This window comes from Anopheles funestus, chromosome 3RL, assembly GCF_943734845.2.
Source record: "Anopheles funestus chromosome 3RL, idAnoFuneDA-416_04, whole genome shotgun sequence".
Taxonomy (NCBI): domain Eukaryota; kingdom Metazoa; phylum Arthropoda; class Insecta; order Diptera; family Culicidae; genus Anopheles; species Anopheles funestus.
Window position 1 is genome coordinate 50,515,864 of NC_064599.1, and position 19,408 is coordinate 50,535,271.

General features: G+C 40.0%; 3 protein-coding genes across 3 annotated transcripts in view; 1 reads left to right on the top strand and 2 right to left on the bottom strand.

The window, feature by feature from the left end:
* Positions 1-17,572, bottom strand: part of LOC125769488 (uncharacterized) — a 71,638-nt gene extending 54,066 nt beyond the window's left edge. Inside the window, exons 1-3 of the mRNA XM_049438220.1 lie at positions 16,723-17,572; positions 16,568-16,628; positions 16,453-16,500 (exon numbers count right to left, since the gene is read on the bottom strand). The gene's annotated coding sequence lies outside the window, so the exon portion shown is untranslated. The remainder of the gene's footprint in view (positions 1-16,452; positions 16,501-16,567; positions 16,629-16,722) is intronic.
* LOC125769673 (putative nuclease HARBI1) lies at positions 1,981-3,356 on the top strand. Its single transcript, XM_049438480.1, has 3 exons — positions 1,981-2,344; positions 2,400-2,832; positions 2,895-3,356. Exons 1-3 carry the CDS (start codon positions 2,232-2,234, stop codon positions 3,054-3,056), a joined length of 708 nt encoding a protein of 235 aa, XP_049294437.1. The 5' UTR covers positions 1,981-2,231; the 3' UTR covers positions 3,057-3,356.
* Positions 3,401-5,011, bottom strand: LOC125769671 (uncharacterized). The gene is made up of 2 exons (XM_049438478.1): positions 4,425-5,011; positions 3,401-4,350 (listed from the first exon to the last, which is right to left on the bottom strand). The coding sequence occupies exons 1-2, from the start codon at positions 4,599-4,601 to the stop codon at positions 3,766-3,768; spliced, it is 762 nt and encodes a 253-aa protein (XP_049294435.1). The 5' UTR covers positions 4,602-5,011; the 3' UTR covers positions 3,401-3,765.
* Positions 17,573-19,408: the final 1,836 nt, after the last annotated feature.

The window sequence follows — 19,408 nt, forward strand, 5'->3', positions numbered from 1 at the left end:
AATCATCATCCTCGGTCAAAAGCTGGTCAAAAGCGCCCAACATCCGCTTTTGATGATCCCTTGGATTCAAGCGATATGTTTATTTTCAAGGTATCCATCCATGACCTGTCGGCCAATGCTTCCGTCAATTTTCGCACGGACGAAGTGCTCTGCAAAATGGTTGTTACTAAGCGTGGCAACGATTTGACACTGGTGCCTTTGCTGCACACTTTTGCGGAGTAAAATACGAGGGCTGACAACAAGGTCCCTTAAGGAGACCAGGTCGAATATTAGCGAGTTTTGGCAAAATTCTTCTTCAGATATTTTGACATAAGCGGGTGGGGGTCTTAGGTTTACAACACTGGTTTCATGTGTATAGTCAATGTGTCATAATGCATAACAAAATAATGATGGTAAAATATACATATTACTCAAATCATTGGTACGAAATTGTTATTATTTTATCTATTTAAAATTTGTTTGAAGCATGCAAATATTTTAACATGGATTTTAACTTCTCTCTATCTCTCTTTTTGCCTTAACGTCCTCTAAGGCCAGCCAGCCATTTCTGACTTATTATACTTATTTTTATCACGTAGTCGGATGACCAGTCCTTGCTACGATGTAAACTTATTTTACTTTAATTGATGCATGCACAGGGGGTGCAGTAGAAAGCTTCTTTTCCAGATGGGGTGTTACGCTATACCTGAAGATGTGATATGCGTTTTCCTTTTTATGCTGTATAAGGCATTTATAGGTATACATGTTTGGGGCTTTCAAGAATAACTTTAACAAGATCAACCATATCGAACGTACCCTCCAGCCACCTTATCCCTTCAACATTTTTACCTAAAATGAAAATAGCGTTGCAATTTAAACAGTCAGTGTATCTTTGCTTAGATATTTGGTATGCTGTCAAACGCCCCCACCCTTGTCAAACAATGTCTTCTTGTTTCACGTCTTCTTGAATGTCAAAATGCTCTACATTCCACCACCTGGTCTTTTTAAATAGCCTTGGCTGACAATAAAGTAAGGTCTCCAACGCTGCAACTTCGCCGGATCACGCGCTAGGCGAAATCTGGCAACACCGCCGTGTTCCTTGGTTCCCCCACTATCACTTTGCTGGTGGGTGAGGCTTCCCCGACCGCTCAGTCTTGGCTGAGCAGCCGTCAACGATGGAGGTACCCCTCGCGTCAGCGTCCAAGTGCGAATTGCGTTCTGTAATACGTTTTTTGGATGCGAAAAAGGTGACACCTATTGAAATCCATCGTCAACTAGTTGAAGTTTACGGGGAAAAGTGTATGGACATAAAAAACGTGCGTAAGTGGAGCCGCGAGTTCAATTCCGGGCGCACTAATGTTCACGACGAGGAGAGAAGTGGCCGACCGTCGGTCTCGGATGCGATTGTTCAAGCAGTGTAGGCAGAAATGCTCAAAAACCGCCGTGCGACAATTAGGGACTTGGAAGAGAAGCTTGGAGGAGTGTGTAGCAGCGAAACAAACCGTCATATCCTTGTGAACAACTTGCAGTATCACAAAGTTTCTGCCCGATGGGTGCCGAACCAGCTGACCGAAGACCACATGAAGCGGCGCGTGGAATGTGCGACCAAAGTTGTGGCCCGTTTTGAAGAGGATCATCGATCACCCTCCCTATAGTCCCGACGTGGCCCCAAGTGACTACCACATGTTCCCCGCCCTGAAAAAAACATCTCGGAGGGAAGAAGTTTGAAAGTGACGCGGAGGTTCAGAAAGAGGTCAACACCTGGCTGCGCGAGGCGGACGGAGAGTGGTATTCTGCCGGCATAGACAAGTTCATCGTGCGGATGCGCAAGGTGTTGGAAAAAAATGGCGATTATGTACAAAAGTAGCCAAGACCTTGGCCTTTCCAACGGTGTATCGCTTTTTGTAAATAAATGTCATTTTCTATGAAAAAAAAAAATTGGAGACCTTACTTTATTGTCAGCGCTCGTACAACAGCGACGAATGTGTTTTTCCTGCCCGAACAATGGCTCGTATCGCATAAGAATAGTCGATTCGATTTCGATCTAAGCAAAATTGTCGATCGAAATCGAAATCGAATCGAAATACCTATCGTATACGGGTTTACGATTATGATCGAGTAAATCTGCTCGATCGATTGGTCGAGTAGTTTGTGTTCTGTCAAATCATTCGATTGTTTACATTTGTGAGCGCGGTGAACAAACGTGTCGCGATACATATCTTACCACCAATATTTACTATAAAAGTGAAAAAATGATTGCTTCCTTCTTGCTTTTCGATAATTACACCACTGAAACGGAAGATCTCGCTAAATATCGTAGAAAACTAAGGAAGGAATTGGATCCTTTAGCGCTAGAAGATACTGCGTAAGTAATGATTACACCGCAGAAGGTTGTGTTTTAATAAAGTACGATTTTATAGTTTTAGGAAAAATTTCCGAATTTCTAAGGAAATATTTTTGGATATACTGGAAAAAATTGCTCCGTTCATCACTCCAAAGCACAATCGAGGGTTATCAGCGAAGCAAAAATTAGCAGCAACATTAAAATTCTTGGCCCAAGGATCCTATCAACAAGGTGTAGGAAATGATTTCACCGTACCAATGGGTCAATCAACTTTTTCAGAAATATTTGACGAAACAGTGCGTGTTATGGAACGTGAGCTCAAAGAGTGCATAACGTTGGAGATGACGGAACTGGAAAAGCAGGAGGCACGCAGATTCTTCTATAGCAAATCTGGCATCCCGGGTGTGGTTATGGCAGCGGATGGAACCCATATAAGGATGGTAGCCCCAAACGAAAATGCTGTGCTGTATTTCAATAGAAAAGGCTTTTACAGCTTAAATGCACTTTTGGTAACTACACAATACTACACAATCATAATGAAATGTATGAAGTGTATTTCATGTAATTGCAGATATGCGATCATCGTAACCTAATACGCTATGTTAATGCGAAATACAGCGGGTCGAATCATGATGCGTTCATTTTTGAAGAAAGTCCAGCAAACTTGTTCTTTGAAGAAAGATGGAGGGAAGGGGACAGGCAGTGCAAGATTTTAGGTAGGTTGAACGTTTAACATAATTGAATATATCTAAATGCTCCTTTAAACGAATCATTTTAGGTGATTCCGCATACCCATCAAAACCATGGCTCTTGCGACCTTTTGCCAATTCCCAGCCCAATAGTGTGGAAGCTGAATATAACTTCAAGCATGCTAAAGCACGAGTCATAATTGAAAAAACTATTGGTATGCTGAAAGGGAGATTTAGGTGCATAAATGGAGAAAGACAATTGCACTACACTCCCACAAAATGCGTTCGAATTGTAAATGTTTGTTGTGCTTTACACAACCTGTGTATTATTAACAGAATAACTGAACTCGAATGACGAGCACTTCGCATACGAGCAAAACATATATTCGAATCCAAAAATTTGTAACAAGCACATTTTGTGGACTGTTTAATTGTTTAATTTGAATCATTTGAATCATGAATCATGAAGTGATCATTAAAAATGGAATCCAACGTTCACTTCTTGTGTGCTGTATTTTTTTTCATCTTCATCTTGAATTAATTTCAGCCTTTTCAATCCCAGCACCACATAATCCGTTGAGTACTAAATTTAGTAACAAGTATAATACATATAATAAAATAAAAATATGAACTGTTGATATAACGATGATTTCACGTTTTTATTCCAATATAACAATCCAATTTAACAATAACTTCTAACTTCGCATTTCCAGCACATACGATTCAACAGAACAAAAACCGTTCAGATTACTCCTAATTTTCCTTCTTTTTCAGATGTTCTAAAAATTCTTTATGGAAATTCATGGTACTCTCAGCGTAAATTTTAAAAGCCGTTACCAACTCCGCTAGCGAATCAGCAATCATTTCATTTTGCTGAATTAATTTTGTTTGGTTCTTTTCCAACTCGGTCAATTTCGTAATATTATGGGACGGTTTCGCACTATTTTGGGACGGTTTTGCAGTATTTTGGGACGGTTTCGCACTATTTGTTTTGATTGTTTCTGGGCACGGTACAGGTTCTACAAGCGAAGAACAAGATGGTACAAATTCTTGTACAACCGAAGAACAAGACGGTACAGGATCTTGTTCAACCGAAGAACAAGACGCCACAGGATCTGGTTGAAGTTGCGCTGGTTGTTTGTTAAGGTGTTCTGGTGCTCCGATACAAACGCTATCTTTCACACCGTCAACATTGGCTCTCGTGTTTGTAACATTTAAAATTCGCTCCTCAATCTCACTCAAAAAAATAGCCTCAGGAATACCACCGCCGGTTTTCAATTGTTCCCGTCGCATAAGGCTGTACTTTTTCTTAACGTTTGATTTTTTGTCAGTCCATGTCTAAAAGAAGAATCATTTGACAATTATGATTCAATTTTGTTACCAATCTACAAAATTTGATCATTTCATCTTACCTTTTTCCATGAATTTTTGTCTTTTGCTGGGCCTAAGCAATTTAGCTCCACGCTTACTTCCTGCCAAAATAAAGCAGGGTTCGTACAAACTCCTTTGGCAACGTTCGGGTTTTTCTCCATTATTTGTACCAAATGCTCGATTTGGTCTTTCGTCACACGCGAGGTAGCGTTTTCCATTATGCTGTTAACGTTTGAGGTGCACAAAACTCAGAAAGAAAATAAACCAAATAGGTGTGATCGACCACTCTTGTGTGATGTTATGAATACAGCTCATTTCGTGGAATCATTTCATGAAGTCGTCTAGCAAAAACAAGCAAGACAAATACGATAAAACATGCGACGCGCCGATGAAATCATACAGTGCATGTAGGTAAAACACGGACAGCAAATTATTCACTCAATCTTTAATGGTTCTTCGCAACTGTTGCAACAGTTGTTCGTTCAGAAATAGTGTGAATTATAAAAAATATATATTCGATAAATACTGCACAATACCATAAAAAGCCATCTGTAAAAAATTGTCAAAATTGGGAAAATAACTCCCATTAAAAATAGTCCTACTTCTATTTTAACAGACTGTAGACTAGAGTGTGAAGTCTGTTGCTAACAATATCATCATGCTTTTTCACTTTGGCGTTTAAGTTGCTTATGGGACAGAGTGAAAAAGCATCTTTATATGAAGCTGAGTGTAGAAACAAGGTCTTGTAATGTAACGATGTGACAACTAGCCAAAAGGTGTGACACGCGATTTGAAAGTTCGGCGCTTTTTGAAATCAGTTGTATCCCTAGCGACAAAAATGACCACAAATTCATCCAAACTCCATATAAAAAAAACGCCGACCCTCTAAAAATGACCGCGCTGTCCCAAAAATTCACGATAAGAGCAAAAACCTTCATTCGAGAACACGAAAATGTTCATCGTCTGCTCGGCCGGTCATTTGCTCCTACTCTTGCTTCCTCTTGCCTTGTTGCTCGAACCCACAAGCGTCCGTCGTCACGACACGATGAATTTTGCACCCTGCATTGCTTCTTGTTTCACCCCCCCTTGACCCATATGCATTGCACACACACGATGTCCCTTTAAATTCTCTTGATTGTATTTGCCTCTTTGTCAAAACTGCTCTGAAATGAACGTGAAAGAGCATCGTCAAGCTGCGGTGGTTCTATTGATATGATTATTTTTTGCATGTTTCAAAACCTATTGCCGTTCGATCATTGCAAGGTATGTCGTCTTTACCATGTGGATCATACGGACTGCATTTCCTTTCGAACCCGCCTACGATATTTTACATGAAAAATAATGTTAATGATAATAATGATAATGATTGTTTTCATTACATAATGAAGAAATTTGTTACGCTGGTATATTATCACCAACAATATCAAATTTTTGAATTGTTATTGAAATTCAGTAAAAACAATCATCAGCAGCACTTCTACAAAACAAAATAGATGACACGGCACATGATTTTAAAAGATAGAACAAAGATCACGAATGCAGCGAAGGTGCAGGTGCACTGAATGTGCAAGACAAAATATGATGTGATTAATTGGCTTTATCACAGAGTAAGAGAAAATGGGCCAGTTAACCAGAACCTAAATCGTTAGACGTGCGACGAAATATATCATTTTTGGAAATGAAAATATTAAGCTATGTTTACATAAGCAATTAAAACAAAATTTAGAGATATCTTGCCTCTAATGTTAAAACATTTTTTTAATCATTATTTATCATATGCTTTAACGAATGTACGTCCATTTGATATTAATTGATTAAAAAAAGATAATTTTTCATGTTTTCGCATATCTAGCATTGCATTCGATTAATAAAAAAACGGGAATGTTGCGCTTTGCTCATGAAAAATTCGTCTTACCTCTTACATATTTGCACCAAAATCCTAAGAGTCGAAAGAGTGTGTAGACGTGTTTACTCCTAGATCATGGTTGCAGAAATCTTTCCTTCCACCCATTTTTTATATAACGTACTACGCGCGCGGACGAAAACCCAATTTTTGTAGTCCTGATCGTAGCGGCAGGACATTTAGTATAGGGAAACGTATCTAAATTGAGTTCAAATCACATCAACACATAAATTTTCATCCTTCAATTCCATCCATAGGCGAACAAGAAAAAGAGACTCTCTCTCTCACAACAGTTCAGTTGGTTGAGGTTAAAGTTTAGGCAAAAATATATCCCCCTCCACAATTCTACAGATGCAAGCAAAGCCTGGCGCGCATACAAGGACATAAAAGGATAAGGAAGAGAGAGTTATAAATAGAATATACGGCTGAGCCAATCACAACACGCGATTAGGAGGGGGAAGCGTGCTTAGAGCTACCCAGATAACAAAATTTTTGCTTTCGGTTCACGGCAGGTTACGATTCATTTTAGTACGAGTCTTGTTCACTTTGGCAAAAGGTCGAGGGACCACGACACGTCGACCCTCGCCTCGACCCTGGCTCGACCATTTTCAAAATGAATATTTTGGGATGAATTTGTGGTCATTTTTGTCGCTAGGGATGTGTAAAAGGGTCCGGGTGAAAATACACGGACCAGACTTATCGGGCCCGATAATTCTGTATACAAGATTTGAAAGTGATCAGCCCCAGCCCCCAGTATTTTCTGCTAAAATATTGCAATATTTTTTTAAAATAATGAATTCAAAAATATCAGTTTATACGTCAGATCAGTCAGAAAAGGTACCGCGTTTCTCGGGGACCGACTATATACAGATTATAGCATTTCAAATGTGTTTAGTAAAAACTATTTTAAAAAATATTGTGTGTTTTCGTTTATATTCAAATATGTGCACATACTGCAGTCTTACAGTTGATGAGTTAAAACACTCTGAAGCCGATAGTTTTTTTTTGCGTTCCTACCTATAAAAAAGCCGGTTGAGCCGGTCTCGTGGTACGGCTGTCAAGTCGACGGCTTAATAGCACGCCCGTCATGGGTTCAATTCCCGAATGGACCGAGGTTCCCCATACGCAGGACTGACTATCCTGCTATGGGTAACCAATAAGTCACAGATAGCAAGCCCAATAGTGGCTTAGGCAGGCCTTGACCGTCTACGGTTGTTGTGCCAGGAAGAAGAAACCTATAAAAAATAAAATAATCTGGCGAATCTGGTTGTCAGTGGGAAGTGCATGTTTGCATGAGCGATTTGATTTTTTAAAACAAAATCTCCTTGCTACACTGACATATTTCAAACTAAAAGAAAAACTTTGAATTATTTGTAGTGTGTCTGTACAGATTTTGGAAAATTTATAATATATAAGATTGCCTATTCTGCCATGATGTCGTTTTATTTTTCAGTTCGCACAAAAATATGTTATGGTAACTCAACACTCTCATGTAGTTTTTAACGTTATATATAAAACATATGTTTGTCTTAATTAATTAAGAAGTTTCGTTATTTATAATATCCGTGATATAAATGAAACGTAATCTTTAATAACCAACAAAATAATCAAAAAGTATTGAAGAAAAGATAGTTTAACAGTTCTCGATATACCCTCACCCAGTCGAAACGACCTCGATCGAAATGATGCTTTCGCGATATCAATTGTCGACAAAACTGTCGACTGCTCGATTTGCCCCATACATTTTGTCAACAGACTGAAGCTGACATTTCGATTTCGATTTCGATCGGCTCTTCCGTCCTTTCACGATAGCAAAATGAATTGTGTTCACCCAAAATGAACACTTCTCGACAGGATTTCGATTTCGATCGTAATCGAATTCTTATGCGATACAAGCCAATGACCGATATACGGAAACAAACGCTAGAAGAGGTAGCGTTGGAGGTATTTAAAATACGGTTGAACAAATGCTTTTTTCATTCATTTATGTATAAACTTAGGATAACTTTTAACTGTAACTAGATTGTAGCACGACATAATTGCTTGGTTTCGCTTTAAGTAGCTAATTTAATTAATTAATACTCGTTCATATTATCATTTAGCCAACTCTGTTACATATAGATGCACAAATGTAGTTCTTATAGCGATGATACCATTCATACTTCCCGGTGTGTGATAGTGGGGTAAATTATCATGGGAGCTTCATGAAATTAGTACAATTAAAAATTGAATAGAGCATGTAACTAATTTTGTACTTGTACTTTCAGACCGTCGATATGTCACAGGAAACTGTGTTGGCCTTTATAAGCCATGTTGAGGGAGAAAGATGCCTGTGGGATCGGAGCCACCCTGAATACAAAAACCGGAACAGGCAACAAGATGCTTGGGAGTGCATTGGCCATCAATTGCAAGTGCCTGTGCCCCTGTTGCGAGAAAAGTGGCGCTCGCTCCATGGAGAACGTAATATCTCAAAATCTACCAGGAAATATCGGCTGGGCAGCAACTTTGTGTTTATGCACGACAATGACCCCAAGCATAAGTCGAAGCTTGTGACGGAGTATTTGGCCGAAAAAAAATAAATGTGCTAAATCACCCTCCCCAAAGCCCAGATTTAAACCCGATCGACCATCTTTGGGATGAAATTGGACGAGAATTGCAAAAGAAGCATTTTATTTTTGCTCGGTTAGAACGACCTGGCCGAATCAAGACTTATTTTACCACGTAGCAGGATAGTCAGTCCATGCTACGGGGAGACGGTCCGGATGGGATTTGAACCCGGTCCCTGCCATGTGGACGGGCGCCGTTTTTCACATGCACCACCGGGCCGCCCAAAAAAAAAGAAGCATATCCTCAACAAAAAACAATTGATGCAGGAGATCGAAGCTGTGTGCAACTGTCTACGTCCAGAAACAACTAACAACTTGGTCGAATCCATGCCAAAACGCTTGGCAGAGGTTATAAAGTACAAAGGAAGACATACACATTACTAAAACAATTGATTGAATGAACTATTAAATAGAAAAATGTTATCGTTGCATCTTGTCCGATCATTTTCGCACATTGAATTTGAACTATGTTGTATAATTTGTATTAGGAAATTTGTTGATTTGTATTTTGTGTATTAGGAAAATTATTGAAAATACATTTGTTTCATGCATTTTATACCTAATTTACGAAACTTTTGTTCTTGTCCGATCAATTTTGCACCACAGTGTATCACAGACGGATCGTTATCGGTATTGGTATTTTTTCAAAATTCTTTTCATATTTTTAGGCTCAAAGGATGTATGCAGACCAAGATGGTTTGCGTACAGCGCGATGGCATTCCTCCATGCAGTCACGGATGGTGGTTCCAGGGTAGACACGGTATGTGCTTTTTTTAAATTTATTAACTTCTGGCACAGTTAATGATGTTGTTATCATTTGTAGTTTGAAGCCAACACGTTACCCCCTGACGATACCACATCGATAGCAATCTCCTCCGAGCCAGATAAATTGGGCAGTATACCTGTTGCGTGCGAAGTGCCCACACCGGTCACCCAAACCGACCACCAGCCATTAGCACCATCATCTCCTCCACGGCAGAACGTGTCTGCTGTCCCCAAGCGTCGTTGGCATGAAGCCAATTTGCAATACAACCAGGAAGTGTTGACGGCGCTTGGTAATGTCGCACAGACTACGCTGGAGTTGAGATTGGCGGGGTCAGAAAACCATTTGGCTCCTTTCTACGCCAGCATGCGGGATTGGTCGCCGATACGGAAGCTATGCTGGTAAGAATTCAAAGCAGGCTTGCGAAGGTGAATGCCGCGAGATTCGTGGAGAAGAATGGATACGATCCACGAAATTGGAAATAAGTTAGTTTGTAAGTTAATTATAAGTTTAGATTAAGTTAGCATTTGAAGGATGAGTAACATCGCTTCGAACTTTTCTGACAAAGCTAGCGACTCTCCAAAAGCAAGGATTGGCTGGAAACGTGCAACCGTTTTTAAAGGGACATCTAACTATTTCGGTACAGTATTGCTGTTTCGCTACAGGGAAGAAAGAGCGAGCACGATAGCAAAATTTACGGGCGTTGAATTCGAGCGTGAATTCGAGCGTTTATTTCCAAAAAAACGACCAAAATAACGACCATTTAATTAAAGTTCAACATTTTTTTAATATTGAACTAAGTCGTTCTCATGAGAACTTTTGCTGCTGCACATCTATAAATGTGCTAATAAAAATGCATGATTAAAATACAAGCACGGTGACTTAATTCAAATGACCGATAATATAGGTCGAGGTAATTGCAAAAGGCGCGAAAATGCATGTCACAAGGAAGACAGAGAGAGAGAGAGAGAGAGTGAGAGAAAAACCGGGAACGAGGATGAATACCCTTAGTGCAGACAACAACTGCATTATCCAAAAACACACCGTTGGTGTAACACTGTGCTTCCTACGTTTTCGGATTTTTTTGCTCAATACTTTGCCTGTTTCCCTCAATTCCCGTTATGGAGATTAAAAACGGGAGCTTTGACATTGCTGTTTGAAGATCCGTGGCGCAGCACCGAGTGGCTGCAGCGCAAGGGGCTGCTGAAACGGGATCAGCCATGCCCGAAATGTGGCGGGCCCATGAAGCCGAAGAAGATGACCGGTGGCGACTGGTACAAGTCGTTGTGCCGCCGGAAGGCATGTGCAACTGCTTGTAGTATTTGGACGGGTTCCATCTTCTACGACTCGAAAGGAAGTTTGAAGCAGCTGACGCGGCTGCTGTATGAATGGGCCGCCAAATCGCCAGTTAGCCGTGCGATGACGGAGACCGGCTTGAGTCGATGCGCTGTCCTCGACTGGTATAAACTGCTCCGCAATTTTCTTTTTGATTTTGTGTTCGACAGTACGTCGAGGCAAATCGGCGGAGCAGGGATGACCGTCGAGATCGACGAGACGAAAGTCGCTCGCCGGAAGTACCACGTTGGGCGAGTGCGGGAGTCTCACAAGGACTGGTTGGTTGGTGGCATTTGCCGGGAAACTGGAGACATTTTCCTGGAGCGTGTGCAGACCAGGACTCGTGAAGTACTCCACGAGCTAATCCAGCGACACGTGGTCTCTGAACCCGCATCTTAGCGGACTGCTGGGCGGGCTACAATGGGCTTGGTGCCCTTGGGTACGAGCATGCGACAGTTAACCACTCACGCAATTTCGTCGACCCGTTGCAGGGTGATGTGCGGGAGTCTCACAAGGACTTGTTTTTTTGGTGGCATTTGCCGGGAAACTGGAGACATTTTCCTGGAGCGTGTGCAGACCAGGACTAGTGAAGTACTCCACGAGCTAATCCAGCGACACGTGGTCTCTGAACCCGCATCTTATCGGACTGCTGGGCGGGCTACAATGGGCTTGGTGCCCTTGGGTACGAGCATGCGACAGTTAACCACTCACGCAATTTCGTCGACCCGTTGCTGGGTGATGTACACACGCAACGGATCGAGATTGTGTGGCGGTGGCTGAAGCATTTTCGCCGCCAAAAGGACACCAACATCCATGGATCATTCGAGGGTTACTTTGCGGAGCACATGTTCCGCAAAGCGCACAAGACGGGCGTCTTCGCGGCCCTTGTCGACGTCTTCGCTCGCGATACATGCTGAGCAGCAACACTGCAATGGAACAGCTGCAGCATCCGAACGAACGATAGGAGAGCTAGCACCATCCGGCAAGTAAAAGTTTTATGTTCGAGAATATATTCAATGTAAATTAAAATTTCTTTATTTTCTTTTTAGAAAGAAAAAATATATATAAAAAAACAACATGCTATCTTACTAACCCACTAACGAACCTAACAATTAAGCCGGGTTTTTGACAGGGTGACTGGCAATTTTAAATTTATCACCCAACAGCATAACATTCAATTTTGAGTGTAGACCATTCATACAACATTCAGTTTACAAATGCTAATACTTAACGAATATAATTTGATATTTCGGTACGCGACATTTCAAGTTCGTAACGAGCACAACATATACGGGTGTTGAACACTTTGGTTTATTTCCAAGGAAATAACGACCATTTAATCAAAGTTTGATGGTTTTTTAATACACCTGTGTCAAGCTATGTTCGAATATCGTGCCATCTGCCTTGAACCGCATACCATCTGCTTCAAATCGCATGCCATCACCTTCCGAAGCGTGCCACTACGGTCAAATCGTGTGCCACTACGTTCGAGGTAGCGTTTTACCTAATAACGGACCGGATAAAAGCTTTACGGCTGGAACGATCGAAGGTTATGTTGAATATGCTCAAGAAGTAACATCCGATCGTCGTGTTCTCTGATGAAAAGCTTTTCACTATTGATCCTGTGTCAAATTCACGCACCGATAGTTTTATTTCGTCGCAGAAGCTTGAGGATGTTCCAAAGAAGTTAAAGTTTAAGTTCACCACTAAACACCCCGTCGGAGTTATGGTTTGCGGCGCAGTTGCCTCTAATGGATTGAAAATGCCTCCGGTTGCCATGTCCTAATTCATTTTTCAAGGCAATATCTATTGTGTGCAAACCACACGTAACGAAGAAAATAATCTGGTCACTCTGCACACGATGTACGCTTTTTCACACACGTGCTCAAATGACCGTACCTCGAACTGCCAAACCTTTTTTATTTTTTTACAGCGCAGTTGTCAAATCATTAGGGATAAATCCACCTGTATATTAGGTTGCAAATACACGAATCGAGTTTTACGCAGTGCGAGTAAAACGCGCCTGACAATTTTGGTATAACCTCTGTCAAACAGGCGAGTAAAACGCGCCTCATGTATGGACCTAACCGCGTACGCAGTGGCAATAGCCAAAGAAAATCTATTTACTGCAGTTATAAACTTACTGATTTTGTTGTATTTTTAAGTCCTCTGAGCGAAATCTTTATGCTTTGGTTCTTCCTTACCAGAAAATCATCAACAAAATTTTAAACAACTCTTTATGTCATCGATCTCGCTACCGAGTTGACGCAGAGTTGCTGCACTTCAGCAACTCTGCGGAAACGCGGGCGCGATAGCAAGCGCTTAAAATTTGACAGCTGATGTGGGCTAAATCTGGTATAAACTAGCCGCGTTTTAATCACACTGCGTAAAACTCGATTCGTGTATTTGCAACCTTATACCCACTTTGATATTACCTGTCAACAATTTCCCGCTCGATTCTGCTCGATGTTTTGACAGATCCAGGCTAAAAATTTTAGCTTTCTAACTTAAGGTATCATAGACCACATTATCGGAACGTTTTCAAATGTTGAAGGATAGTGCGAATGAAAAAAGTGCTGTTAACACGTTGACCGCCACGATACATTTCCACTGAGTTGCACACCAGACCATCGAATCACTCTTTGAAACGATTGCAGATGATCATAAACAATAAACTTTAGCGAATAATTCGCAGCAAACAATTCGATAAGTTTTTAATCGTTATCCGAGCCTGCTGGTCGATATTTGAGCTCGATTAACTCGAAATTATCGCGATTGGTTTTGAGTCTCGGCTAAACTAGCGCAATTGGTTCTGAGCCGGGCTGTGAATTAGTACAAATATCGGGATCGATGGTTCGTAAAAGAGGACATTTTATTATCTTGTTGGGAACGACCGCACTTCGACCCGACGTAATAAACAAAATACTTAGACAGGATAATGCGTGCGCTGATCTAGCTCCGGTGAAGGGAGAAAATGGGTGCGTAGGAAGAGATTCGGTCGGACAATAGCAACGCAATCGTGGAGAGGAACATTAGTCTTTTATAAATACGAATAAAATTGATTTATTGAAAAAAATGTAAACTGACCACGAGTCCACTCAACGCCTATTGTCCTTCACTTCACTTCGTGGCGCAATGTATCTTCTCGTCCTGCGTACCATACTCGTTGTCTGTTATTTGAACTAGATACAATTGCTAGGAGACCTGACAACGCCCAGTCCACCTTTATGTCTAAGCTACTCATCGGTGATATAGATGTACCCGATCTATTGACTAGAGTTAATATAAATGTCCCTCATAGAATGTTTCGTAATTACAGACCACTTAGAACTGATCTTAGAAGACGTGCATATAGCGGAAACGATCCTATGACAGCGATGGCTCTTAGATTTAATTTACGTTACGCGTTTTTTGATTGGCACCAACCTATCCATTTCAACTAAACTCATATTTCTATTGATGTAAAATTTGTGACCTGCGTAAACTTCCTCGTTCGTCGCGTAACTCTTTATGGGTAGTAAATAAAGTTTTAATTTTAAGAAAATGATAAGGCCATTTCCGGCCAATCTCTAAGGAAAATAAACTAAACAATCAATAAACAATCTACTACAACCTATATCAACATGTTAAGAATGTTAAGGTCCTATAAAGCCAGAGCATCGCGACCTACAATGTTACGATTAGTAAACTTAGTCCCAAAATCTTATTTGTAACAGAATTGGTGAGTTTAGAATTCGCTACATGACATAAAATAATTTCTCCAATATACCATGCGGCTCTAAGATACGCGACGGGTGCTTTCGTTACAAGCTTCTTAAAGTCGCTGATTTGTGAAAGTGACACGCTCACATTTACACACGTAGCTAAGCTACGGCTTACGAAGCTTCGAAAAAGGCATGTAGTGTGCTACTCTTTTCCAAAGCGCTAAAGGAATGTACTAAAGTATACAAGCGACACCAATCGTACCTTGCCTGACATTATCAAACTTTCTCGAACGTATTAACGCCCTTGGCTCATTATTACATCCAACATAGATTGGACCATTTATAAACTGAAAAGATTAAACAATAAACAAACTCATCAATTCACCATAGAACATATAAAAACCCCAATCATCATACAATGTACACCGACGGTTCTATCTCTACAAACTCTACAGAATGTGGCATTTATTCCTCAAATACAAGATGTGCGATAAAATTCCCTGACCATACATCAATATTTTCGGCTGAGGCTATTGGTATTGAGGCTAACAGCAGAAGAAAACTAAAACTCGGAAAACCAAATATTATATTCACATACAGTGCCAGTGTAGTGACCGCTATAGAACAAGGACATATAAAACATCCAACCATACAAGCAATAGACACAAATCCTCACATCAATAATATAACATTTTGCTGGGTTCCGAGGCATATTGGTAATGAAATAGCAGGTTTACTTGCAAACGAAGCACGCCTTTCAATTTATCCAGTTACATACTCCGTACCTAGAAGAGACACTATTAAGCAGGTTAAATGCGATATCCTTATATCATGGCTCAAATCTCTACTCAACCCTAGGAGGACCTCAAAAATAACAAGGTTCAACAGGTTTTATCGAAATTACGTATTGGTAACGCCTTCCACTCTGCCAATTTTGCGCTACCCAAATCACGGCTCGGCACATTCTTTCCGAATGCAACTTATATCTTATGCTGGTAAATGGATCGGTGGATGGACCAAGGTCGATTGAAACAACCTACCATCGCCTGAGAAGGATTATCCAGTATTTGACGACTTTCCGAGATAGACGGAAATCAGTACCAAAACCCTTAGACAGTTTATGATCGTAATAATTCCGGCTGGAAAAATAGAGGTGGAGGCACCCCAAATTATGAACATATGGTATGGGTATGGAAGAACATCCACCAACTGTCGTCAGTCCAGCGAACCACAACGTAGAGACCCTTGACTATTTTTCCCTCCCATCCTGTCTGTGTTAAGTAACATGTGCAAGTAGGAAAGAAAATATTCTACGTTTGTTTGCAAATTACCTCATCCTCATCCAAATGGTTTTTGTAATCCCTGAACGTCATTCCATTCATTGTCTAAACTAGTGTAAGGCAGGAGTTAGAACAAAACACATGTACATGAAATCAATAGTCGTATATGTTAGAAATAGGGGCCGAGTGTATGATAAACGGCGGCAGTCCACACGACAAGACCAAGTCGAAAAGTCCCCCGCAGCAAGGACTGACAATCCGGCTACGCGGTAAATATAAGTGTAGTAATCCAGAAATGGCCGGACTTTTCTTTCACTAGTATGTAAGACGTTTTTAAAATATAATTTAAAAAAATGATGTGTCAAAGGAGATGTGATGTACGCGGAAACTCGATACGCTGAATCCTTCTTTCCCAATATCGAGGAACTGATGTATATGTATATCTGAATTAATAAAAAAAAGGATATGATTTACTCACTGCGCTGCACCGGGTCCATACCGATTAATTTATTTCATTCGTCAATCCCTACAACAACCGATAAAATTTTTAGTTTAAATAATAAAGAAACAAATTCATAGAATAGGACACTTACCCTGCATGCTGTTCCATTTTAATTCGGTAAGTTAAAGATCCCGATACAAAGAGAAAATACCCTAGAATGAGGAACAATCCAAAATCATTAAGTACGCATGCATCAGATAACAGAAAAAGATGAAGCGAAACTAAAACAATAGATTAATACATTACTGTCTCATTTAGCTGCCAAACGACATCCGAATCCCAAACTATACTTCCAGAGAGCATACAATGAGAAAAGGATTATGATTAGGTTCATTTTTTCACAGCACAACTCGTCCTGTACCACCTCAACCACAAGAACACTTTTATCACTTGAAACAAAAGCGTATTCGTTTAACACCACACATCACTTTGATCATTTTAATAATTGTTCACTTTTTTTTAAAAGAAACACTGCCCATTTTACACGATCACATCACAATTAACGTAATTATCTCATGTTTTACTTCACCACGCTTGGCACGAACTATTTTTAATGTTAAAATGGCTTCTTCCATTCTAGAAACATGACTTGCAAATTATCACTCGACATGCAATTGTACAAGGTTGCCAAACATAGCTAAATTGAAAATATCATTTGGAATCGAAATGAAGTTTTCGAAGATAATTCGAATATCAAATAATTGCTCTTTTTTATCAAAACTTTTTCACAAATTTCAAGGAGATCAGATGGAATCTGTAGTTAAGCTTTAAATGCTAAGTCGAGATTAAATCCCGTAATACAAAGCGGACCTTGGAATGGATATTTTACCCTTTGATGGACAAAACAATATTATAAACACCTTGGTTTAGACTAAAAATCCCTTCCGGAATGATTCTTTTCGATCCAATATGACCATCACTACCATTGACGTTTACATTGGACAACGACTTCTTTTCCGTCAACCGAATCAACATGCTTTCTCGCTCTGTTTCATCAAGAATCAAATTTGTCAAAGCGAGAAGCATGTTGACTTAGGTTGGTTTTCTGAAAACAAAATTGCCAACAGTGGCAACGTTAAATCATTTTGGTTGAATAATAAGGATCGGTTAAAACAGCAGTGTTGTGTGCCAGATAACTTGTGTAGAAAAAGTCACTTGTGAAAATAAGTTGAGAGTGTGTATACAACGAAATTGCGAAGTGATTAAGTGGAATATTATAAAATAATTCCTTGCGCTGCCTTACTTCTGTTTTTGTATTGGGATTTGGCTTCGTTCTTCGTTGGGATAAGATAAGTAAGTTACTTTTATTGTAAATAGTTTAAGATTTGGCAGATAGCTTACTCATAATATGGTTATGTTTTTAGGTTATATATGATCTTCTATAATATACTACAATTGGGAGAAGAATGCAAACCTGTGCGGTACCTTGATAAATACAATCGGTTGCGGAAACGTATCTGTGATCTACCTCAAAGCTGTTTTCAATACAATTGTTCAGTTTTAAAACTTCCTTAAACGAATGATGATGGGCAGTAAATGTTCCTTGTAAGTACATCAGACGACGCACTTTGTATGATGGGTATCGTTTCCAAACCGGCCAGGGAAGTCGGCGTACTGCGCAACTGGCGTGTATCCTTCAGTGGGCATTCTGAAAACGGATGCAGACCAAGCACAAAGCGCAACTACAACCGCAACAAGCTATTACCCCGTTTCAGAACGGAATCTTCGTATCGCTAAGTTAATAGTTTATCTACTTACGCATCACATGCATGTTCCTTTTTGTCCTCTATTGTTGTATTTCGCAGAAGGAAAACATGAGTTGTCCGTTCATCGCCCAGACACGGAGTGGCATTTATTTCACGTCATCGCTATCAAACATATATGTATGATACTGTTTCACCCTACATTCTAACTCAATCCTCATTTACATTTTTACTTAAGCTTAATAGACATGAAGAATTCTAGTTGATCTCAAACTCTACAATTACTTCATTTCATTTCATTACTTCATTCTGTGAAATTTTAAACTCTGCAATTACATCATTTGACTGAATATTTGGATCATTTGTGTAACGTGAGAATGTTTTCCTATGTCTGTGTCCGGATATGAATAATGTACCTATGTAGGTGTTTAAGTTATGCTCGTCACTATTATGAGATGGATTTTTTGTGTGTCCTGTTCTTAGCTAATCAACCAGCTACTTAGCCTGGTGCCTTATCCAAACTCTTCCAGTTGTAGCTGATAGTACAGTTTTCTTAGTTTTTTTAATAATCGTTCCAAATTTGCATTTCTCGGTTTAGCAAAACGTAGCCTCTTGCCGCTATGCTTTGATTTAGCATTAATATACTTGGCTTATATTTCTTGTTTAGGAATCGTACAATCAATTCGAAATCATATTTGTCTGCCGGATATGTATTTGGAACACTGTACGTAACTTTCTGCCAAGTCGTTATTTGCTTGGTGATATGGTGATATGAATTCTGATATGAATTGAATACCTTAACACGTTCAGCGCTATGGCGGTCCCTAGCCGGTCCCCGTCAGTGAACTTTCCCCTGTGCCGGCGGAGGTCCGCTCGGACCGCCAGAGCGGTTTTGATAGGAGAGTATTTTCTCAGGGACCGACAGTGCATAATCTTCATAAGAAAGTTCATTTTAAAGTTTTCCTAAGCGGATTGGAATACGATCCCATTTGATCACTCAAATCAATAGACATTTTTGGTCTTATTATATTCAAAAATAATTTTTGGTTTCACAACATATCTATTCTTGATTTTTGCTATAACCATTTGGTCTGAATGTTTTGTGGAAAGCATGAGTACATCTCTCTTATTTTTCCATTTCATTACTGTAATTCCGTTGGAGTTTTCTTTTGCAATCAATTCGCCAACTTTCGATTTGACTATAACTACTTCTTTCGGATTATCTTTTC

Excerpts from the sequence above, each read along its gene's own strand:
- LOC125769671 (XM_049438478.1), bottom strand. The coding sequence starts at position 4,601 with ATGGAAAACGCTACCTCGCGTGTGACGAAAGACCAAATCGAGCATTTG. Across the intron at positions 4,351-4,424 it reads ACAAAAATTCATGGAAAAAG|ACATGGACTGACAAAAAATC; the intron begins GTAAGATGAAAT and ends TTCTTCTTTTAG.
- LOC125769673 (XM_049438480.1), top strand. The coding sequence starts at position 2,232 with ATGATTGCTTCCTTCTTGCTTTTCGATAATTACACCACTGAAACGGAA. Across the intron at positions 2,345-2,399 it reads TTAGCGCTAGAAGATACTGC|TTTTAGGAAAAATTTCCGAA; the intron begins GTAAGTAATGAT and ends ACGATTTTATAG. Across the intron at positions 2,833-2,894 it reads ACAGCTTAAATGCACTTTTG|ATATGCGATCATCGTAACCT; the intron begins GTAACTACACAA and ends ATGTAATTGCAG.